This window comes from Prionailurus viverrinus, chromosome C1, assembly GCF_022837055.1.
Source record: "Prionailurus viverrinus isolate Anna chromosome C1, UM_Priviv_1.0, whole genome shotgun sequence".
NCBI classification, from domain to species: Eukaryota; Metazoa; Chordata; class Mammalia; order Carnivora; family Felidae; genus Prionailurus; species Prionailurus viverrinus.
Genome location: NC_062568.1, coordinates 171827543 through 171852733, shown reverse-complemented (window position 1 = coordinate 171852733; position 25191 = coordinate 171827543). Strand labels below are relative to the sequence as shown.

General features: G+C 37.1%; 1 protein-coding gene and 1 non-coding gene across 2 annotated transcripts in view; one reads left to right on the top strand and one right to left on the bottom strand.

Annotated features, from left to right (window-relative positions):
- The window catches only part of ZYG11A (zyg-11 family member A, cell cycle regulator), a 73565-nt gene that overhangs the window by 26733 nt on the left and 21641 nt on the right, over positions 1-25191 (top strand). Inside the window, 4 exon segments of the mRNA XM_047868885.1 lie at positions 2462-3213; positions 17776-17916; positions 20326-20502; positions 22618-22682. Of these exon segments, the coding sequence (XP_047724841.1) occupies positions 2462-3213; positions 17776-17916; positions 20326-20502; positions 22618-22682 (1135 nt within the window).
- LOC125174178 (U6 spliceosomal RNA) lies at positions 3805-3911 on the bottom strand. Its single transcript, XR_007155307.1, has one exon. It is a non-coding gene; the product is annotated as a U6 spliceosomal RNA (small nuclear RNA).

The window sequence follows — 25191 nt, the reverse complement described above, 5'->3', positions numbered from 1 at the left end:
AAGATTTCATTATTTTTTATGGCTGAGTAGTATTTCATTGTGTGTTATATATACACATACATCTTTTTTTTTTCCCCCCTATATCTTTATCTAGTCATCAATCAATAAGACACTTAGGCTGTTTCCATAATTTTGCTATTAATACGTAATGATTCTTTAAACATAGGGGTGTATGTATCCCTTTGAATTAGTATTTTTGTATTCTTTTTTTTTTTTTTTTTTTTTAATTTTTTTTTCCAACTTTTTATTTATTTTTGGGACAGAGAGAGACAGAGCATGAACGGGGGAGGGGCAGAGAGAGAGGGAGACACAGAATCGGAAACAGGCTCCAGGCTCCGAGCCATCAGCTCAGAGCCTGACGCGGGGCTCGAACTCACGGACCGCGAGATCGTGACCTGGCTGAAGTCGGACGCTTAACCGACTGCGCCACCCAGGCGCCCCAGTATTTTTGTATTCTTTGGATAAATACCAAATAGTCTGATTATTGGATTGTAGCATAGTTCTGTTTTTAATTCACTCAATACATTTTTAAAAAATGTTTATTTTTTGAGAGAGAAAGAGCAAGCGAGCAGGGAGGGCAGAGACACAGGGGGGACAAAGGATCCCAAGCGGGCTCCATGCTGAGAGCAGTAAGCCCGATGTGGGGCTCCAACTCACAAACCATGAGATCACAACCTGAACCCAACTTAGAAGCTCAACCAACTCAGCCACCCAGGCACCCCTCACTTACTACATTTTTAATGTTAGATATTTTCTGCTTCTCTGGTATTCTCCCTCTAGAGTGTAAGTAAACTCCATGATGGTATGAAGCCATGTCTGTCTCATTCACTGTGAAGTATAGCACTTTGCATACAGTGAACATTCAGTATTTGTTGAATAAATGTATGAATCAGTGTACTAAATTCTTCCTCAAAATCTGAAGTATAGGGACTTTCTTCCTCCTGTCTTGGTAGCACAGCCCAGCTCAAACTGAAAAGGTGGGAATCAGCCTAAATACCTTTTTCTCTCAGTTCTTTCCCCCATTCTGTTCAGCCACCATGTTCTGTCAGCCCTGTTTTAAACTTTTATCTTGCATTATGAGAAGCATCAATAATCTCTTGCCCCATCTTCCATCAGACACCATCCTAATTCCTTTACAGTCACATAATTGGTCTTTCTAAAAATATAATTATGACTATTTTTTTAATTAAATTTTTTAATGTTTTTATTTAATTTTAAGAGATAGGACATGAGTGGAGGAGGGGCAGAGAGAGAGTGAGAGCGAGAGCGAGAGCGAGAGAGAGAGAGAGAGAGAGAGGGAGATACAGAATCTGAAGCAGGCTCCAGGCTCTGAGCTGTCAGCATAGAACCTGATACGGGACTCGAACCCATGAACTGTGAGATCATGACCTGAGCTGAAGTTGGACACTTAACCAACTGAGCCACCCAGGGGCCCCAATGACCATTCATTTTTCTGCTTCAAAATTGAATTGTTCCTTATTGTGCATAGGATAAAAAAAAGTCTGGGTTTCATAACTTTGTCTACAGGCTGCATCTGCTTTTTACCTTCCTTTCTACTTTTCTTTCTAGCCATCCTTTCCTTTTACACCACCATATTCCAGTAATGCTAATCTGCTTGGGGTCTTTCCAAGTAATCTGCTGTTCTTTGCCTCCTTGTCTTTGATAAGTTCTTCCATTTTCTCTGCCCCTACCCCCAAACTAATATTTAGTCTTCAGAACTTTTCCCAAAGTTAATCTCATCTGTACTAATTTAATACATGGTGCAATTTACTACTGCATGTAATACACTATTATAATCATTTGTTTACCTGATGTGCCTTCCTAGACTGAATTCCTTGTGGTCACAGGTATCTAATTACCTTGTGTGACAATTACTTTACATAGAATGTCACACACAGAAGATGCTTGGTAAATCTCTTCTAAATAAAATCTAGTACAACCCATTCATTTTATAGATGAGCAAACTGAGGCCTAGAGGGGTAAGTGACTTGTTAAAGGCTATCTATTAATTTAGTTAAACTAATCATTGGTAGTGTTATTTGTATATTGTACGTATGTACTTATTTATCTATTTTATTTTATTTTTTATTTTTATTTTTATTTTTATTTTTATTTTTATTTTATTTTTTGTGAGCACGGTTGCTGTGGATAAAACTGTGGGCTCTGGAGTCCAGCTGGTTTTGATTCCTGATTCCGCCACATATTTTGACTTTGAGCAAGTCACTTAACATCTTTAAGCTCTAGTATCTTATAAGATAGTAATTAATAGTATTACAGTATTATTATAAAGAATAAATGAGGTGATCTCAGTAACGGGGTTAGAACAATTCTTGCCACAGAATGAGCAGTAAATATAGTCATTATTATTATTGGCATCTGTCATTGTTCATTGACCACAATGCTTCCTGGAAAAGGCATGAGATTTAGTTGTTATTACAAGCTGGTTCTGGTTTTCTTATAGGCAAGCTGACTGATAGAACAGCGAGCATTTTCCAAGGCAACCAAATGAAACTGAAGCTGGTCAATATTCAAAAAGCCAAAATCTCGACAGCTGCATTCACAAAAGCCTTCTGTCATCACAAAGTCATTGAACTGGATGCTACTGCAGTGCACACTGACCTCCCAATTCCAGACATCATAAGTGGACTCTGCAGCAATAGCTGGATCCAGCAAAACCTTCGGTGTCTCCTGTTGGACTCAACGAGCATCCCTCAGGATTCAAGATTACTGTTCTTTGGTCAGCTCACCGGTCTTCGCGTTTTAAGTGTTTTCAATGTTTGTTTTCATAGTGAAGACCTGGCTAACGTTTCTCAGTTACCAAAACTGGAAAGCTTGGATATCTCCAATACTATGGTCACTAACATCTCTACACTCCTCGCCTGTAAAGATCGACTCAAATCTCTCACAATGCACTATCTAAAGTGTCTGACCATGACCAAACCACAGATTCTTGCAGTTATTAGAGAACTTAAATGTCTGCTTCACCTTGATATTTCTGATCACAGGCAACTCAAATCAGATCTGGCTTTTCATTTGCTGCAGCAAAAGGATATTCTGCCTAATGTTGTGTCACTGGATATATCGGGGGGCAGTTGTATCACCGATGGAGCTGTAGAACTGTTTATACGGCAGCGGCCTGCGATGCAATTTGTGGGACTGTTGGCTACGGATGCTGGTTATTCTGACTTCTTTACTGCAAAGCAAGGCTTGAGGGTTTGTTTTTTATCTGAAATAAGTTTGTTTTCATTTGTTTAGAACATTGTTAGGCTTTTGTTATAAAACAGAATCTGTGCTAGGTATTAGGGTTACAAAGACAGATAAAAAATCCTATGGAGCGAGCGTAACAAAAATGATTGTGTAGCTACCATGTGGTAGGTTGTGGAATTACAACCTAAAGCAAGATATGGTCCTGGCGTGCAGATCTTTAGTTTGATATGATAAGTATAGCCATTTATACATTCCCACCTATATGCCAGATGCCACTTTGTGCATGTTGTTTTCCTCCTTAATCCTCCCATTTTATAGATGAGGAAGTGGAAGCTTAGGTTAAACTTCTTATCCATAATCCTATAACTACCTATTAAACGGTAGAGCTAGGGCTTTTATCCAAGTCTTTGTGACTCTAAAACTTGCTCTGTTCACCTCTGTTGACAGCTAAATATAATTAGTAAGGCAGTGATCAATGTTTTTGCTGAAGGTTTGAGAGAAAACAGTTTTGAAAAGGGTCTTAAGAAAAAAAGTTTGGAACATTGCCAGAGTAAGTTTATAGCCAATCATGATGCTGGTTTTTTTGTTTTTTGTTTTTTAAATATGGAACACTTTATGAATTTGCCTGTTATCCTTGCACAGGAGCCATGCTAATCTTTTCTGTATTGTTTCAGTTTTAGTTTTAGCTTATTGCTGAAGCAAGCACTCATGGTGCTGTTTTTAAAGCAACACACATTGGGTTCAGCTCAGGTCATGATCTCACGGCTCGTGGGTTCGAGCCCTGCATCGGACTCTGTGCTGACAGCTTGGAGCCTGCAGCCTGCTTTGGATTCTGTGTCTCCCTCTCTCTCTGCCCCTCCTTTGCTCACACTCTTTCTCTGTCTCTGTCTCTCTCTGTCTCTCAAAAATAAACGTTAGAGGCACCTGGGTGGCTCAGTCGGTTGAGCGTCTGACTTCAGCTCAGGTCATGATCTCATGGCTTGTGACTTTGAGCCCCACGTTGGGCTCTGTGCTGACAGCTTGGAGCCTGGAGCCTGCTTCAGATTCTGTCTCTGTCTCTGCCCCTCCCCTCCTCATGCACTGTCTCTCTCTCTGTCTCAAATATAAATAAACATTTAAAAAATTTAAATAAACATTAAAAATTTAAAAACCCACAAATTTAAATATTTTTGTTTCAGAATATTTCATTTATTTATTTATATTTTGAGAGAGAGTGCAGGAGGGGCAGAGAGAGAATCCTAAGCAGGCTCCCACAATGCCAGGATGGAGCCCCTTGCGGGGCCCAACCCCATGAACCGTGATATCATGACCTGAGCTGAAATCAGAAGTCTGACACTTAACCGACTGAACCACCCAGGTGCCCCTAAAGTATTTCTTTTTTAAAACAGTGGTTTTCGACCTCGGTTGTACTGTGTAATCACCTGGGAAGCTTTAAAATGTACTGATGCCTGTGTCCTATCTCCCAGAGATTCTGATTTAATTGCTCTGGGACTTGGTGTGGGCATCAAAATTTTGAAAGCTCCCAGGTATTTCTAATGTGCGGCCAAGGTTCAGAACCATTGTTTTGAAATGCTTTTTAATTATACCATACGTAATTCTTTCTAGGCTGAAAGAGCAAAATGATTTGCAGTCATTACTTGTTTTCATCTATCTATCTATGTATCTATCTATCTATCTATCTATCTATCTATCTATTAATGTAGGCCCTACACCCACCATGGGATTGAATTCACAACTGGGAGACTAAGAGACACATGCTCCACTGACTGAGCCAGCCAGGCACCCCAGTTTTTTTTCACATTTTTATTCTTTTTTTCCTCAAACGAAAGGCCTCTTACATTTATTACTGAACCAGCCTACTGGTGCAGAAGCACAGTGACAGAAAAATCATTTCACCTGTAAAACATGTCTGTTGTTCTGGTAGAAGTGATGTTTACAGAATGATAGGATATGAGCACATTACCTTCATGCAACATAAATACGTGTGCCATCTCATGTGCAATCCATTGCAGACCCAGCTTGGTTCTTCTCCAATGCCTCCTCTTGGAGCTATACCTTCTTTTTTTTTTTTTTTGTACCTGATTTTTATTACCAGTTTTCTTGCGAGTCGACTAGGGAATGGAACACTTCTGCTTTTGTTTCTTGGCCAGGAATTATTTGGTCCTGAAAGTCTTATGAGAAGACATGGTGGGAGATAGTCAGCCGCATACCCCACGATGACAGAGAAAAGGAGAGAGCTGTTTTCATATTTTTATTCTTTTGATTTGAAAATAGCAATTGTATTTTGAAGTCTTTTTAATTTTCTGGCATGTCTAGTGAAGGTGTAAGCCATCAGTTAATTAATTAGGCTAGAATTAGAGATAATAGTGAGAACTTTCAGATTAGATATGTAGAGAATTGTTTACTGGGAATGTATACTTAGGCCTGTTTCAGATTAATAGCATTTAGTGTCACAATGATCAAAAGACCACAGCTATTGGGAAAAATTTTTTTTAGTACACACTCTTGGTATATACAATAATATGGGACAAATGCTGGAATATTCTGCAGAGGGATTATGCATGTAGTTAAGATACTGTCAAAGTGGGTACTACCAAAAGATTATGGGAAGCTGTGTTTCAGTAAACTTATCTGGTATACATGTAAGTTTAGTTTATTTTGAAAACTTTAAAGTATGCATTCTATACGGTGTTAGATATTGTTGGGATGGAGAGGAGAAACCACAGTCTTCCCAGTACTAAGAAACTCTAAAGATCTTAAGCCAGCCTTCTGTGGAGTGTAAGGTATGGCAAATTTAAAATTTAAATGGTTCAGAAAAACTTTATTTAATGGAAATATATATGTTTTAGATCAGATGCAAAGTATACTAAGTATCTTCGTTATTTAGGTTGATCAAAAATTTGCTTGCATTAACATGAATAAAATCAAATGTAAGCAAAGACCTTTAAACACAACAAATAACGTTATTTATTGTACCCCAAATTAGAATGGGCAGCATGTACTTAATTCTTTTAAAATGGGCAGAAAGTGGGGGCACTTGGCTGGCTCAGTCTGTATAGTGTGCAACTCTTGATCTCCGGGTCATGAGTTCAAGCCCCATGTTGAGCATGGAGCTTATTTTAAAATATAAAAATAAAAAATAAAATAGGCAGAAAGGGCACCCAGTATTAGTATTAAAAGCCACACACATCTTCATTTGGTAGGAAATCCTTGTGAACCCCCTGGTGGGGTGTGGCGGGGATCCCTTCTGAAGATTGTTTTATAATGGCATCTTCAGGAAGCCAAGAAGAGAGGGTGAGGCAACAGTTATCTGGTCTTCTGCTTGGTCATGTGGTTAATCCTTTGTTTCTTTTTCAGCTCTTAGATCTGGATGGCCATAAAACTTTTTAAAAAATTTTAGAATATATCCATTGTTTTACATTTTTAATGTGGAAGAGTGCCTTAGTCCTTCCTGTCCTTTGTGACATTGATATTTTTGAAGAATACAGACTAGCTTTGTTTTGTAGGCTTTTTGGAAGAATATTCCATTTTGGGTTTGTTGAATGTTTCCTTATGATTAGGTTCTTCATCTTTGGCCAGAATTCCTTGGGAGGCATGTTGTATCAGTCTCAAGAATACAATCCTGAAGCACACAGTGTGCCTCATTAGTCCTGTTACTTTTCATCATACATTCAAAGTATTGTCCAGATATTATATAAAATATCCGGTATAGATAAAATACTATCTATATAATATTGTATTGTTTCTATACTATATGGATAGTATTTTTTTCACTTGCAACTAATAAGTGATGTGTACTTGAAGACTATGCAAATATCCTCGTCCTCATCAAACTTTCTAATCTGGATTTAGCATCCATTGATGATTCTTACCTGAACCAGTCTTGACTGGAATGGTTGCAAAGTGATGATTTTCAAATCTAGCCCTCCTACCATAAGGAAGAGCCCTGCCTTCTGCATCTGTCTGTCTAACCCAACCTCAATGTGAACTCACTGATTCTTAATTGTTTTCAGTGGTTTACAATTCAGTACTGTCCTTAATTATTTTGATGCCCAGTTTGTTACAGATTGGCCAATGGATGCTCCTTCATACTGGCTCCTGTGTTATTTTTTTACATGTCTCCATTGTTATAATTGTTGTTACTATTATTATTTTTGAAGATTTTTATTTTATTTTTTAAAATGTTACTTATTTTGAAAGAGAATGTGAGCAGAGGAGGAGCAGCGGGGGAGAGGGACAGAGGATCTGAAGCAGGCTCTATGCAGACAGCAGTGAATCAGATGCAGGGCTCAGACTCACAATCTGCGAGATCATGACTTTAGCCCAAGTTAGACATTCAACCAACTAAGCCACCCAGGTACCCCTTTGTTGTTATTTTGATCACTTCCTCACTTTCTAGCACATGAAGATGTTTTAGGCTTCATATACTTTCCTGTTCCTAGCCCTTCTGGCATTTCTACTAGGAGCCCTGGTTCCTTTTATTAAGCCAATATCTGAGTACTAGGTTTGTTCATAGTTGTTGGGGTATCTTTGTTGTTGTTGTTGTTGTTGTTTAATGTGTATTTTGAGAGAGAGAGAATGAGAGGACGGGAGGGGCAGAGAGAGAGGGAGAGAGAGAGAGAGAAAGAATACCAAGCAGGCTCTATGCTGCCAGTGCAGAACTCAGTGTGGGACTTGAACTCAAGAACTGTGAGATCATGACCTGAGCTGAAATCAAGAGTCAGACACTTAACCAACTGAGCCACCCAGGCACCCCTGCATATTTTTGTTTTTAAGTCCCTTTTGGGAAACAGGGCTAAGGAGATATATGAAATAAGTTTCAGAGTAATACTTCCAAATGTCCATCCTCACACCATTCTCCTTTGCCTTTCTGTGTTCTTTACTTGCATCTCCTCTTTTCCACAGTGAGAACCTTGGTTCTCAAAACATTGGCACATTTGCTTCATCCTACAGTATACGTAAAAGAGTTTTCAGAATTGGTATACCCATACTATAGTGAAACACAAGCCTGTTAAAAAGAATTGAAAATTTATTTGCAGTACCTTCCCCCGCCAGACTGAGGGTTTAATCAAGGTACTAAGCAGATGTATTTAGGTTCTCTTATTTCCTCTTCTTACACAATAGGTAGTATATACTTTGTATTTATTACTTAACAATATGTCTTGAAAATCACCCCATGTCAGTTCATATTTCCATTCCTTTTTTCTTCTTCTTTTTTAAAAAATAATCTTTACCCCCAATATAGGCTCAAACTCAGGACCCTGAGATCAAGAGGCACATGCTCTACTGACTGAGCCAGTCAAACACCCCTATATTTCCATTCTTTTAAGTTTTTTGGATGACAAAACATACGTTAACATAAAATTTACCATCTTAACCATATTTAAGTGTACAGTTCAATGGTATTAAACACCTTCATAAAGTTGTGCAACCATTACCACCATCCATTTCCATAGCTCTTTTCATCTTGAAAAACTGAAACTATGTACCCATTAAACACTAACTCCTCATTCCCTCCTCTCTCCAGACCCTGGTAACCCCGATTCTACTTTCTGTTTCTGTGATTTTGCCTAAGTACATAAGTGGAATCATACAGTATTTTTGTGATTGGCTTATTTCATTAGCATAAATGTCCTCAAGGTTCATTTGTTGTAACATATTGCAGAATTACTTTCTTTTTTAAGGTTGAATTAAGTGTGTTATGTATATACTACATTTTGCTTATCCATTTATTGTCGATGGACCCTTGGGTTGGTTCCATGTTACTTCCAGCTATTATGAATAATGCTGCTGTCAATAAGGCTATTCATAAATCTTTTTGAGACCCCATATATCTTTTTGAGATCTTGTCAACACTTATTATTTACTGTTTCTGAACAGTAATGATCCTAGTGGGTATCTCTTTGAAGTTTTGATTTGCATTTCCCTACTGATGAGTGATTATTAAGCATGTTTCATGAGCTTATTGACCATTTGTTTGTCTTCTTTGGAGAAAGGTCTGCTCAAGTCCTTTGCCCATTTTTGAGTGGGTTTACTTGTTTTTCATTATTGAGTATAGAAGTTCTCAATATATTGTGAATCTTAATCCCTTACCAGAGATATGATTTGCTGATATTTTCTTTCTGTGAGTTGCCTTTTTACTGTTGATATTATCTTCTGATGCACAAAACTTTAAAAAATTTTAGGTCTTATATATTATATATATATTTTTTCTTTTGTTGCCTGTCTTTGGTATCCTATGCAATAAGTCATTGCCAAATCCATTGTCATGAAGTTTTTGCCCTTTGTATCCTTTTAAGAGTTTTATAGTTTTAGGTCTTACATTTAGGTCTTTGATCCATTTTAATTTTTTTATATATAAAGAGCCTCCAACTTTAGTCTTTTGCGTATGCATATCCAGTTTACTCAGCACAATTTCTTGAAAAGATTGTGCTTTCCTTGTTGAATGATCATGGCATCCTTGTAAAAGTCATTTGACCATATATATACTAAGGATTATTTGGGGGCTTTCTATTCTATTCCATTGGTATATATGTCTGTTTTTATGCCTTTAATATCTTTTAGTAGTGTTTTGTAGTTTTCACCATATAAGTCACCTCCTGGGTTAATTCCTAAGTACTTTATTATATTATTGTAAATGGAATTATTTTCATAATTTCCTTTGCAGATTGTTCATGTTATTATATAGAAATGTGGCTGATTTTTGCTTGTTGACTTTGTGTCCTGCGATTCTTTTTAGTTTCCTTTATTAGTGCTAATAGCTTTTTGTGTGTGTGTGTGGAATCTTTAAGGGGTTTCTGCATATAAGTTTATATTACCTGCAAACAAAGATAATTTTACTTTTTCCTTTGCAATTTGGATGTCATTTGTTTCATTTTCTTGCCTGATTACTCTAGCTAGGACTTCCAGTACTATGTTCAGTAGAAGTCATGAAAGTAGGTATCCTTGTCTGTTCTTGATCTTAGAGTAAATGCTTCCAGTCTTCCACCATTGAATATGATGTTCACTGCAGGTTTTTTATACATGGCTTTTATTAAGTTGAGGTAATTCCCTTTGAATTCCAGTTTATTGAGTGTTTTTGCCATGAAAGGGTGTTGTCAAGTGTTTTTTCTATGTTAATTGAAATAATTATGTTTTTTCCCTTCATTCTGTTAATGTGTGTTATACTAATCAATTTCCATATGTTAAGCCATCCTTGCATTCCAGGAATAAATCTCACTTGGCCATGGTATATAATCCATTTCATATGCTGCTGTATGTAGTTCGCTTATATTTTGTTGAATTTTGAATCACTGTTCTTTAAGTGTATTTCTCTTTAGTTTTCTTGTATCTTTTTCTGGTTTTGGTATCAGGGTAATGCTAGCCTCATAGAATGACTTAGGAAGGGTTTTTCTTCAATTTTTAACCTTTGAGAAGGATAGGTATCACTTAAATGTTTGGTAGAATTTATTAACAAAGCCATCAGATCTAGGACTTCTGTTTGTGAGGAGATCTTTAATTACTGATCCTATGTCCTTACTAAGTTACAGGTCTCTTAAAATTTCCATTTCTTCAGGATTTTGTCTTGTTAAGTGTTGTGTTTCTTGAAACTTGCCTATTTCATCTAAGTTACTCAATTTGTTGGGGCATAACTGTTCATAGTATTCTTAAAATTTTTTTTAATTTCTTTGTGATTAGTAGGAATGTTCCCACATTCATTTCAGATTTTAGTATTTTGAGTTCTGTCTTTTTTTCTTAATCCATCTGGGAGCTAGTGGTTTGTTAATTTCATTTGTTCAAAGAACCAACTTTTGGTTTTACTAAGTTACTCTATTTGTCTATTCTGTATTTCATTTATTTCTGCTATAATCATTATTATTTCCTTCATTCTGCTAGCTTTGGGTTTAATTTGTTCTTTTTCTTTTTCCTTAGGTTGTAAAGATAAGTTGTTGACTTGATTTTTTCTTGTTTTTATTGTTCTTCTCTCTTTTTAAGTTTATTTATTTTGAAAGAGAGGGAAAAGTAAAGAAGAGAGAAAGAGAGAGAGAGAGTAGGTGCAAGCAGAGGAGAGACAGAGAATTCCAAACAAGCTCTGTACAATGCAAGACTTGATCTCACGAACCGCAAGGTCATGGCCTGAGCTGAAATCAAGAGTCAGACACTTAACTAAGTCACCCAGGTGCCTCTTTTTGTTTTCTTCTCTTTTTTCTTTTTTTTTAAGTTTATATATTTATTTTGAGAGAGAAAGAAAGTGAGCAGGGCAAGGGCAGAGAGAGAGGAGTCAAAGGATCCGAAGCGGGCTCTGTGCCGACAGCAGAGAGACCAGTGCAGGGCTCAAACTCATGAATTGTGTGATCATGACCTGAGCTGTAGTCTGACGCTTAACCGACTGAGCCATCCAGGCACCCCATCTTGTTTTCTTAATGTAAACATTTATAGCTATAAATTTCCCTCTTAGCACTGCTTTCCCTGGGTCCTACCAGGTTTAGTATTCTGCGTTTTTGTTTTTATTTGCCTTTAAATATTTTCTAATTTCCCTGTGATTTCTGATTTGATCCATTGGTTATTTAAGAGTGTGTTATCTAATTTCCATAAATTTGTAAATTTTCCAGTTTTACTTCTATTATTTCTAACTTCATCTTGTTGTCAGAAAAGACAGTTTGTATGATATCTGTTTTTAAAAATCTGTAGAGACCTAATTTCTGCTCTGACACATGGTCTCTCCTGGAAAAGTCCCACGTGCACCTTAAAGGCTGTGGATGCTGGTATCGTTGGGTAGAGTGTTTTGCATACGTCTGTTAGATCTAATTGGTTTATTGTGTTAAGTCCTTTGTTTCCTTACTTCTGTCTGGTTCTATCCATTATGGAGTGGGTTATTGAAGTCTCCATTATTGTAGAAATGTCTGTTTCTCCCTTTAATTCTGTCAGTTTTTGTGTCATGTTTTTGGTTTGTTTTGTTTTGTTTTGAGAGAGAGAGAGAGACAGAGAGAGAGAGAGAGAGAGAGACAGAGAGAATGAGCTGGCAAAGGGGAGGGGCAGAGGGAGAAGTAGAAAGAGAATCTTAAGCAGGTTCCATGCTCAGAGCAGAGCCTGATGCAGGGCTCTATCTCACCACCGTGAGATCATGACCTAAGCTGAAATCAAGAGTTGGATGCTGAACTGACTGAGCCATCCAGGTGCCCCTATGTGTCATATGTTTTAATAGTCTGTCATTAGATACATCAGTGTGTACACTTATTATATCTTCTTGCTGTACTGCACCTTTTATTGATATATAATGTCTTGCTTTGTCTCTTGTAACCTCTTCTGATTTTAAAGTCTATTTTGTCTGACAGTAGTATAGTCACCCCTGCTGTCTTTTGGTTATATTTGCATGGAATGTTTTTTTTCCATCCTTTCATTTTCCATCTAGCTATGTCTTTGGATCTAAAGTGAGTCTCTTGTAGATAGTGTATAGTTGGATCATATGTTTAATTCATTCTTCCAATCTTTGTCTTTTGATTGTAGCATTTAATCCATCTACATTTAAAGTAATTAGTGATAAGGAGGGACTTATGTCATTTTGCTCTTTGGTTTCTATATGTTTTGCAGCTTTTTTTGTTTCTCATCTCCTGCATTACTATTTTCCTTTTGTTCAGCTGATTTTTTTATAATGAAATGTTTAAACTCCTTTCTCATTTCCTTTTGTGTATTTTCTGTAACAGTTTTCTTTGTGGTTATCGTGGAGATTACATTTAATATCCTAAAGTCACAATACTCCAATTTGAGTATCAGCTTCACTTCAGTGACCTAAAACACTGCTCATTTACATCTCCATTCTCACCCCTTTTAATCAATGATATCCCCAAATTATATCATTATGCATTTTTTGCCCCAGAGTATAAAAATTGATAATTCAAGTTATAATAACACTAGCTTTTAGAATAATAATTTTTTTTTTTTTTTTAGCAAATGTATTCGTTTCTTAAATCATGTAGAAAACAAAAAGTTACAAACCAGTTTTTTGTTTTTTTGTTTTTTGTTTTTTTGTTTTTTTGTTTTTTTTGAGTAATTTCTACACCCAACATGGGGCTTGAACTCATGACCCTGAGATCAAGAGTCACATACTGTACCAACTTAGCCAGCCAGGTGCTCCTACAAACCAGTGTTAATATATCACTAGTTTTGTTTTGTTTTTGTTTTAGTGTTTATTTATTTTTGAGACAGAGACAGAACACGAGTGGGGGAGGGACAGAGAAGGAGGGAGACACAGAATCAAAAACAGGCTCCAGATTCTGAGCTGTCAGCACAGAGCCTTATGTGGGGCTCGAACTCATGAACCAGAGAGATCATGACCTGAGACGATGTTGGACGCTTAACTGACTGAGCCACCTAGGTGCCCCAATATATCACTAGTTTTTTAAATGGACCATGTATATACCTCTGTTGAGATCTTTATTACCTCAGATGGCTTATTACTGTCTAGTGTTACTTTATTTTACTCTGCAGGACTCCTTTGAGCATTTCTTTTTTTTTTTTTTTTTTTTTTTTTTAATTTTTTTTTTTTCAACGTTTATTTATTTTTTTTTTTGGGACAGAGAGAGACAGAGCATGAACGGGGGAGGGGTAGAGAGAGAGGGAGACACAGAATCGGAAACAGGCTCCAGGCTCTGAGCCATCAGCCCAGAGCCTGACGCGGGGCTCGAACTCACGGACCGCGAGATGGTGACCTGGCTGAAGTCGGACGCTTAACCGACTGTGCCACCCAGGCGCCCCTCCTTTGAGCATTTCTTACAGGACAGGTTTAGTGATAATGAATTTCTTCAACTTTTTTTTTATCTGGGAATGTCTTGATTTCTCCCTTACATTTGAAGGACAGTTTTGCTGGATATAGGATTCTTGGTTAACAGGGTTTTTTTTCTTTTAACAATTCAAACATATCTGTTTTCCCACTGTCTTCTGCCCTTTAAAGTTTCTGATGAGAAATCTGCAGATAATCTCATCAGGGATCCCTTATGTATGATGCTTTGCTTCTCTTGCTGCTTCCAAGATTTTCTTTGTCTTTAGCCTTCAAAAATTTGATTATAATGTGTCTTGGTGTGAGTATTCTTGAGTTCATCTTACTCTAGATTTCCTAGGATATTTATATTAATGTCTTTAATCAAATTTGGGAATTTTTCAGTCATATTTTCTTCAGATATTCTCTCAGCCCCTCTCTTTGTCTTCTGGGATGCCCACAATGTGTAGTTTGGTCTGCTCCTTGGTATTTCATAGGTTCCTGAGGGTCTCTTCACATTTTGTTTTCATCTTTTTGCTTTTTGTTCCTCTGACTACTCATTTCTGTTGTCCTGCTTTCGAATTGGTTGATTCTTCTGTCTGGTGAAATCTGCCTTTGAATCCCTCTAGTGAAGTTTTCGTTTCAGTTATTGTACTTTTCAGCTCAAGAATTTCTTTTCTTTTTCTTTTTCCTTTTTTTAAAAAATTTTTAAAAAATATTTGCTTATTTTTGAGAGAGAGAGACAGAGTGTGAGCAGGTTAGGGACAGAGAGAGAGGGAAACACAGAATCCAAAGCAGGCTCCACGCTCTGATCTGTCAGCAGAGAGCCTGACGCGGGGCTTGAACCCACGAACCGTAAGATCATGACCTGAGCTGATGTTGGATGCTTAACTGACTGAGCCACCCATGTACCCCTTCTTTTTCTTTTTTATGATTTCTGTCTGTATTGATTTTTTTCTCTTTTGCTCATGCATCATTTCCTTGACTTTATGTATATCTTCCTTTAGTTCTTTGAACATCTGCAAGACAGTTGTCTAGAAGTCTTTCCTAGTAGATTTGCCATCTGTTTTTTTTTTTTTATAGGGACAGTTTCTCTTGATTCCTTTTTCTTTCAAATGAGCCATACTTCCTTAATTGTTTGTATGCCTTGTGATTTTTTTTCTTGTTAAAAACTGGACATTTGAAACTTATAATATGGTAGCTCTAGAAATTAGATTGTCTCCTTTCCCTAGGGTTGGCTGTTTTGTTACTGTGTTTGTTTTTGTTTTGTTTTGACCTGTGCCAGATATCAACCTGAAGTATAAACTTAAAGGTCTTTTTAGGTCTTCTCTGAATCTTTCTTGGGTCTGTGCAGTCACTTTGGAATTTTCTCTGTATATGCATTTGTTTTGAATGTTTTAGTCTTTAATGTCTGGCTTCCCAAATTAGAAAAAGAGTAAAAGGAAGACAAGGGGGATATAAAGGACACTGGCCCTTTAACTTCCCTGGAAGTCAGTTTGCTTGGAGGGAGAGGTGCAGCGATCGTGGCTTCTCACCTGCGTCCTGTACCCTGTTCTCAGAAGCAGCATTCTGTGATCAGAACACATATCCCTGATAATTGGGAGTCATGATCCTTTTTCCTTTCTTGGCTCCTACAAGCCAAGTGCATGCTGCCCTGGATTATTTCTGGGGGCTGATGGGTGGGGGTGGACAGCTGTTACTGTGCTAAGAGCTGAAATAGATGGAAACGAATCACAATTTCCTGTCTAAGGCTTCTCTGGGAAATTGCAAGCCTTTGATAAACTCCTGGGTTCTGACATAGTTATATCAGACAGATAATTTCCCAATGTACTTGTTGACTATGTGGGGACACAGATCTATGATTAAATATGTTAAATGTTCACCATCTGTCCTTTTGCTAGAGTTACCTCCGTCATCTCTTGGTTACTGTATGAAACTTACTCTCTAGCAGATTTTCCAGGAAGGAGATTTGTGTCCTATTCTCTGAGTTCTTATTATTCAGTATTTTATATTTTTATAACCTTGATATTTGAAGTATAGCTTGGCTGAATACAAACTCCTTTTTTACCCTTTTCTTTCCTGGTTTCTTGAAAATTCTCCACTGTTGACTTGCTTTGTATGTTGCTTTTTAAGTTCCGTGACAATCTAATTCTCTGTGTTATTTATTTGATCTTTTTATGTGGAAGCCCTGCAGATTGTTTTTTTCTTTATCTTTAAATTTAATCTTTGTACTCTGATATGTCTCAGACGATCTCAGTTAGTTGTCCCTGGTACTGGGTGGATCCTTTCAATGTATTGATTTAGGTCTTTTTAAAAATTATTTCTGGAAAGTTTTTCTAGATAATAGTTTTAAATATTAGTTTTCCCCTAAGGACCTTCAAATATATACATCTTGGATCTTCTTTGTCTTTTTTCCATAACAACACTCAATCTTAGACCATTTGTACTTTTTTCTTTCTTTTTGTTTTAAGTTTATTTATTTATTTTGAGAGAGAGAGAGAGAAAGACAGAGCACATGAGCAGAGGGTGGACGAGGGGCAGAAGAGAGGGAGAGAAAGACTCCCAAGTAGGCTCTGTACCACCAGCAGAGTACAATGTGGTGCTCGAACCCATGCACCGTGAGAGCATGACTTGAGCCAAAGTCAAGAGCTGGACCCTTAACCAACTGAGCCACGCAGGAACCCCTGTACTTCTTTCTTTTTAAAAAATTTTGTTTTCTTGCATTTCTTTTCATTACTAAATTTTTATTCAAATCCACGCTTCCTTGGGTGCCTTGTAACTTAGTTTTTATATTTGATATGATTTTGTCTTTTTCTTTCCTGAGTTTAATCAACCATTGTCTCATCTTTTCATTGAGGGTATTTTTTCATATCCCCAAATGCTTACGGAGAATATTTAATTCAGATTAGTGCTGTGTTAAAATTTTCTTCTGATTTGTTGTTGGTTTATAGGAAGAAATGCTACTTAGAAATTTCTTATAAATAGCTATATATGGAATTGGTTTGAATTTTTTACTTTTTGGTATTTAATGGACATAGCTCCTACTTGAGAAGCATTGTCCATTAGTGATGTCAATCAGTGATGTGAGGTTTCTTCAGTGATAATGATACTACTGGTCATGGTAGAGTGGAGAGGGGATTGTTTTCATTTTACAAGATTCTGAATTTTCCCCTTTATTTCCTTCTCCACTACCCAGGAATGCTGAAAATTGGGTCATACTTAGTTTTATTTGCATTCCTTATTAATTTTATGTTTTGGATCATGGTGGGGGGGGGGGGTACCATTATCCTCCAGACCCAAAGTCTATATGTAGATTTTTTAAAGTTATTATTTAGGTGGTAGCAAGAAAGAATTGTGTTAATATTTAATAAATAAAAAGTAATACTACAAAAAAAGTCCTTTTCCCTTCCATTTTAGTTATTTTATGTGGCCTTTTACCTTTCTCTTATTACCTAATTTATTCTATATGAGTACTTAGAAAACATATGCAGTCATGGTTATTGATTGTTTAAAAATTTATATGCCACCCATTATTCAGTTGAAGTCTTTTTTTTTTTTTTTTGAAGTCTTAACTGTAATATAGTTGTAGGGAGATGGCATTTCACTTTAGCTCCATCACTGAATTGGTTTGTTAAAATTAGCACCATACTTCATCTCTCTGACCCCATCTGTAAAAATGGGATTGAGGAGACCGTTTACCTATTAGAATTCAATAAGAGTAACTTTGTAATGCACCTGGAACACTGAATTGAATACCTGTCATTGTTTCTAACACTCAAAACCCCTTAAAAACCTGAGTAGTGAAACCTATTGGTAATATTTTTGTTTTTCAGGTTGCTGGAGGAGCCAATATGAGCCAGATTTCAGAAGCTCTGAGTCGATACAGGAATAGGTCATGTTTTATGAAGGAAGCCCTTTACAGGCTCTTCACAGAGACGTTTTCAATGCAGGTAACCATGCCTGCGATTTTAAAGGTAACTATACCTCAGAAAGGTAGTTTTTGTTACCACTTTTTACTTAGTTCATTAAAGCTGTTCACAAAACACTGACTGCAGTAATTTATATGCCTTATTCTATAGTGAGCCACAGTACCCTCACAGAGAAAGGAAAACAATTGTTAGACTTAACTACTAGACCATTTCTCATTTTGAGCATCTGAATCAATTAGAATCATCCAGCGTTTTGATTTTACCTGAGAAGGGTCTATAGGAGCACTGTACTATTTTGCCTACAATAAGAGATATAATTTATAAACACAAAGTCACTTTGCCCTAAATGTTGTTTCTTATTCATTCATTCATTTGGTTACTCTTTGTTTTTTATTTAAAAAATAATGTTTTTTAAATGTTTACTTATTTTTGAGAGAGACAGAGACAGAGTGCGAGTGGGGGAGGGGCAGACACAGAGGGAGACACAGAATCCAAAGCAGGCTCCAAAGTCTGAGCTGTCAGCACAGAGCCCAACGCGGGGCTCAAACTCACGAGCTGCGAGATCATGACTTGAGCCAAAGTCAGACACTTAACCGACTGAGCCACCCAGGCACTCCATTTGTTTACTCTTTAAAATCTAACCTCTGGTTTTCTAAAAGAAAACATCAGTATCTCCAACAAGAACAGAGCAAAATGTAATAATTGAAGGTGGCCAAATCTACCATTTAAAGTATTTTGTGAATAAAGTAAAATTACCAGTATTGGTAGGTCCAGGCTTTGGTTTACAGAAGAATGAATTTTTTTTTTTTATTTTTATGTTTATTTATTTTTGAGAGAGAGAGGAAGACAGAGGATCTGAAGCGGGCTCTGTGCTAAGAGTGGAGAGCCCGATGTGGGGCTCAAACTCATGATCCGTGAGATCATGACCTGAGCCAAAGTTGGACGCTTAACTGACTGAGCTGCCCAGGCACCCCTACAGAATGAATTTATTTTAAATTTTATTGGAAGTATTAAGTGGTTTGGGAAAGAAAACTGCAGTTATTTAGAGTGAAATGTAACGTGGAAATGAAGAGTCTTAAAGTCACTGTGTCTTTATTATTTGTAATTCTCTGCATTTCCTTAAAAATATGGATATTTCTGCCTCATGCGAGATTAGATTTGTTCATAACCTAAAAGCAGCACTGTATAAAGAGAAAAAATTCTGGACTTTTCCCATTTGTAATGATACTGAATTTGGTGTTCTAAAAGTCCATTTCATATCAAAGATTCTATGATTTTTGAAAACCATGGGTTTTTTAAAATTATTTCTGCATTTTTTTTTTTTAAACATTTATTCATTTTTGAGACAGAGACAGAGCATGAACAGGGCAGGGTCAGAGAGAGGGAGACACAGAATCCGAAACAGGCTCCAGGCTCTGAGCTGTCAGCACAGAGCCCGACGCGGGGCTCGAACTCACGGACTGCGAGATCATGACCTGAGCCGAAGTCGGACGCTTAACCGACTGCGCCACCCAGGTGCCCCGAGGGGCTCTGGTCTCTTAAAATCATGGTTCATGCAAGTATCAGCAGACTAGTTTCTGAGGTAGATAGGGATGATTATTATCCCTGTTGGATAGACAAAACAGATTGCTTTGTCCTTAAATGTTAGAGCAGGGGTGGTCTGAGGTTAGAATGGCACCTCCATTTTACATGAGTGTTGTAGGTCTTTCACAGTTTGTCTTCCAGTTACCTTTCTAATGTTATGCTTTACCATTTTTCAAATGCTTTCAAAATTTCTGTTAAATTCAAATTTTCTCCTCCGCTAATGGATTCATCCCATCCTTTTGTTTATTTTGTGTATTTCCTTATCACCTTTCCCTTCCTTGGGAATCTCCTCTTCATTTCATCCCTACCTCCGTCTTATTCTGTCCAAATCTTAGCTGCAACCCTGCTTAAATGTGCTCTCTGAAAGAAGTCTTCTGATTCCATACCAGAAATGATTGCTCCCTCCACAGTGACCTTAGGCAGCACTTTATGTATACTTCTTTTATGATGCTTTCTTTTTTCCAGTTTCATGTTTTGATAGCCCTCACAGTATCCTTTGTTTACATACCTTATTTTTCTCACAAGGCTTTATGTTAAGGAATTAGGGTGTAAGTAATTCATGTTTGTGTCCCCTGTAGTGCTTATCACAATGCTTTGTATGGAGTGAGGTTCGATAAAGGATTATGAAATTACTGAGGAAACAGAAGTCCAAAGAAGGGAAGTGACTTGCCTTTAGTCACAGAGCTAGTTAATGGCTGCATTTGGATTGGAAGGTATTGCTGGTGTCCTAAAATAATAAATGCTGAGGATAGGGAAAATCTGTTACTTTCTGGCCCAATGAACAGATATTTTTGCCAATTAACACAAAAACAAGACAGTTTAAAGAATGCTAATGTTGTCATATGCCACTAAAAACAAGTTCATCTTCAGCTTGTGGCTGTAGGAATGAGGAATCATCCATTGGATTTGCCAGTGCAGTTCACAGCCAGTGCTTGCGCCCTCAACTTAACACGCCAGGGCCTGGCCAGGGGGATGCCTGTTCGTCTGTTGTCAGAGGTCACCTGTCTGCTTTTCAAGGCTCTGAAAAATTTCCCCCATTACCAGCAGGTAATTTGAATTGAATACTTGACTGTGCTTCTTACTTCAGGGCAAATACATGAAAAAAATTATTAGTATTAGTTATTATTAGTTTTAGCATTATTTTCTTTTTATTTTTCATCCTACCTGAAAGAATGAGAGAATAAATAAGGAATTTATATTTGTTATAGAAAAAAATAGCAAATTTGGATAAGCAGTTGGGTTCAAATTTTTAAAATTTCTCAAAAACCAGTTACCCAGAAACCCATGTACTATTAACACTTCAGTACATCGTTATAAGCTTAACATCATATGTGAAAGTTAACTTGAATTGAATCATAGATCTAAATATAAAAGGTAAAACCCTAAAACTTGTAGAAGAAAACATAGGAGAAAATATTTGTGACCTTGAAGTAGGCAAAGTTTTCTTAGGATACAAAAAGCACATATCATGAAAGAAAAATAATAAATTTAGAATTCATCAAAATAAGCTTCTCACACACATACACAAATTGAAAAGGGTGAGCTGTGGGCTGGGAAAAATGTTTATTTTGTATATATGAGAAAAGACTTTTATAGAAAATATAAAAAAAAACTCTTAGTAATACAAGATAAACCAATTTTTTTAAAAGGCAAAAGATTTGAGCACTTTACCCAAGAATACATACAGATGACAAATGAGTATGTAAGAAGATGCTCAGTGTGTTTAGTTATTAAAACCACATTGAGATACCACTGCATACCTAGTACTACTACACACTAGATTGGTTGAAATCAAAAGTGTTGGCAGGGGTGTGGAGCAACTGAGATTCTCACATATTGATGTGAAGAATGTAAAATGATGCAATTACCAGTTTGACGTTGGCTTACAAAGTTAGACATATACCTTCTACACTACCTAGTCATTCCACTACTAGAGAAATGAAATCATATATTCATACAGAGACTTCTACATGAATGTTCATAATATCTTTATTCATAATATATCTCCTAAAACTGAAAACTTTTCAGTTGTTCAGCAACAGATGAATAGATAAATTGTGGTATGTTCGTATAGAAAAATACTATTTGGCAATAAAAAGGAAAAAAGTACTCATGTGCAATATGGGTGAATCTCAAAAACATTATATACTGAGCAAAATAAGCCAGACACAGAAGAGTAGATACCATATGATTCCATTTATGTGAAACTTGAGAAAAGATTAGTCTCTTAGGACAATGTAATTTTCTGGGGTTGAAGCCTGTGAGGTTAAGATTGCAGTGCAGTGCAGATTAAGGTTAAGTTGCAGTGCAACTCTTTGGGGTGATGGAAATATTTTTTATCTTAACTATGGTGATGGTGGATGGTAGTGGTTACACAGCTGTATCAATTTGTCAAATCTAATTGAAGTATGTACTTGAAATGTAAAATTTTTAAAATACAATAAGGAAGGTGGTTTTTCCTCATAAAAAAAAAAAAATCTATTTCTACTTTCTGTTGAGAAGTTGGAAGCTCCTTCGCAGTTTGGTGTTAATTCCTACATGGAAGGCATCAGTTGGAGTAAGAACTGCCCCTATAAGAGGCCATTAATTCTCGTTTGCCGTAATTCCTACAACTGCTCTGCTCTGTCACATTCAGCCCACTTCACTTGTTTGTTACTGCCCAGTTCCTGTTGGCATTTCAGGCTTGCTGGCCCTGCCTCTTAAACTACTTCAGTCATACAGGCCTACTTATTATGGCCTTTCAAAGAAATGGTATGTTTTTCTATTCCTACAACTTTCCCATGAGGCTTTCTCTTTCTTTCCTGTCTCTAATGACCCAGTTTCATCCCTGCTGGTTCTTAGGTAGCAGGTATAACTCTATCACATAGTTATGAGAGATCTGGTAAGGACATTTGTAGATGGCCCAGGCTTCAGGTAATTGATTTAGACTGACCCATAGTCAGGCCATTGGGGTTCAGGAGAAAAGACCCCACTTTGTCAAAAAAAAAAAAAGGTAGGGGGAGGATTGTTCTTTAGGCAGAGGTAAATGTGACAGAGTAAGATTAAATGAACTTGGAAGTACACAGAGGCAGGTACACAGTGAGCTCTCAGTAAATGCCTAGAATCTTTATTTAGAATGGGGTATACCTTTGCTCAAAATTATTTTTCTTTATTCCCTTAAAGTTACAGAAGAATTGTCTTCTCTCCTTAACCAATTCCAGGATTCTTGTGGATGTTCCATTTGACAGGCAAGTATACAACTTGGTCATCTGATTTTGGGGTGTTGACTAGTGTTACTCTGAACATTGTTGGCTTTGGTTATTAGCTTATTAGCAAGGGTTTGGTTAAGGCTGGGCTAAGGTGTTTGAGGAGAATGTTCTGTTGAGCCTCTTCCACAGAGGTGATTAGAAGTACCCTACAGATGACCCTTGAAAAAATGCAGGGATTAGGGACACTCACACTACACCCCCGCCCGTCAAAACGCATGTATAATTCTGACTCAACCAGAACTTTACTAGTAGCTTGCTATTGACTGAAAAGCCTTAGTGATAAAATAGTCGATTAACATGTGTTTTGTATGTTAAATATTATATATTATATTCTACATTAAAGTAAGCTAGAGAAAAGAAAATGTTATTAAGAAAATCATAAAGAAGGGGCACCTAGGTGGCTCAATCAGTTAAGCATCTGACTCTTGATCTAGGCTCTGGTCCTGATCTCGCTGTGGATTGAGCTCTGCATTGTGCTCTGTGCTCTGACAGGCAGTCTGCTTGGGATTCTCTCCTCTCCCTCTGCCCCTCCCCCAGTCATGCTCTCCCCAAAAATAAATAAATATTTTTTTAAAAAGAAAAAATCATAAATAGAAAACAATACATTTATAGTACTGTACTATATTTATTGATACCAAAAGTTTATATTATCTACTTCTAAGGTGAAACTTCTGTCAGTACCTATATCAATATCATCTACAAAACACTGTAGATGTTTTATGTATTACTAATGCTAGATATCAAAAATGAAAAGATAATGTGGGGTATCTGGCTGTTTTAGTAGAGTGTGCGACTTGATCTCAGGGTCATGGAATTCAAGCCCTACATTGGCGGTAGAGTTTACTTAGGTTTTTCTTTTTCTTTTTTTTTTTTTTTTAATGTTTTATTTATTTTTGAGAGAGAGACAGCATGAGCAGGGGAGGGGCAGAGAGAGAGGGAGACACAGAATCCGAAGCAGGCTCCAGGCTCCAAGCTGTCCTCACAGAGCCTGACGCAGGGCTTGAACACAAGAACTGTGAGATCATGGCTGGAGCCAAAGTCAGCCACCCAACCAGCTGAGCCACCTAGGTGCCCCGAGTTTACTTAGGAAGGAAGGAAAGAAGGAAAGATAGTGTGAAAAATATTTATTTACAAGTGTATTCATGCATTGATAATGAAGAAGCAGCAATATGATTGCTTTATGGTAGTATAGTATAATCAATGAATTGTTTCATGGTAGCCTAGCCTTACACTAATGAATGAATTGCTGTAAAATTTTCATGGCATAGAGTAAAGCAGTCATATTTATCATACAGTGTTGGAAACATTGTTACTTTAAAAAAAAAACAAAACTACTGGGGTGCCTGGGTGGCTTAGTAGGTTGAGCATCTGACTTTGGCTCAGGTCATGGTCTCACAGTTTGTGAGTTCGAGCCCTGCCTTGGGCTCTGTGCTGACAGCTCAGAGCCTGGAGCCTGCTTCTGATTCTGTGTCTCTTTCTCTCTCTGCCCCTCCCCCACTTGTGCTCTGTCTCTCAAAAATAAATAAATGTAAAAAAAAAAAAAACAAATTAAAAAAAAAAAACAACTACTTGCCTTTGATAATAGGCTGAAATGCAGTTTCTTCAGTTATGGCAGAGGCATATTATATGGTAATGTAATTCTTGGAAAGCAAAATTACAAAATGATAAGAAAACTAACATGTTTTTAATCTTATATTAAATATCACTTACCTTATGCTCTATAAGGGTAGGCTGTCCACTTCCATGCAAGTCTTGCATGTGATGTTGTACATCCTGAATACTTAGGCATTAATAAGGACACAGACACCTCTCATACAATTCTTGCTATACAGTTATTAGATGTTCATATGAAGATACATACACAACAGAGAGGTTTATTAACTGTAGGCATGATGATTATTTACTGCTCATTAAGTAGAATTGGATCATCATAAAGGTCTTCATCCTCATTGTTTTCATGTTGACCAGGCTGAGGAGAAAGAGGAGGGGTTAATCTTGCTGTCTTGGGGGTGAAAGAGGTGGAGGACATGGAAGGGGAGGCAGCCACACTTGGTATAACTTTACTGCATCATAATTTCTGTCTGACTTCTTTGCTTTTTCATTTCTCTAGAGATACTTCTATACAGTACCAATTTTTCTTCCACCATTTGCTTTAGTTTCATTGCCCGTATTATAGAAGGGTCCATGTTATAAAATAAGTCAAAAGCAGTCTTGAATAACTGGGATCCTTCTGCCCGACTGTCTAATGTCAGTCTATTATCTGGTACTGCCTCTCCTACATCTTCTTCCTCGCTGTCCAGCACTGGTTTGGAAGCGCTCATCTGTATCAAATTGACATCTGTTAATTCCTCTGGTGTGGGGTCTATTAACTCTTGAATTTCTCCAAGATCTGTATCTTGAAACTTCACCCCCCACCTTTTTTTGGCCATATCTACAGTCTCTTTCATGATTTCCTTGATTGGCTGTCATAAATCCTATAAAGTCATAC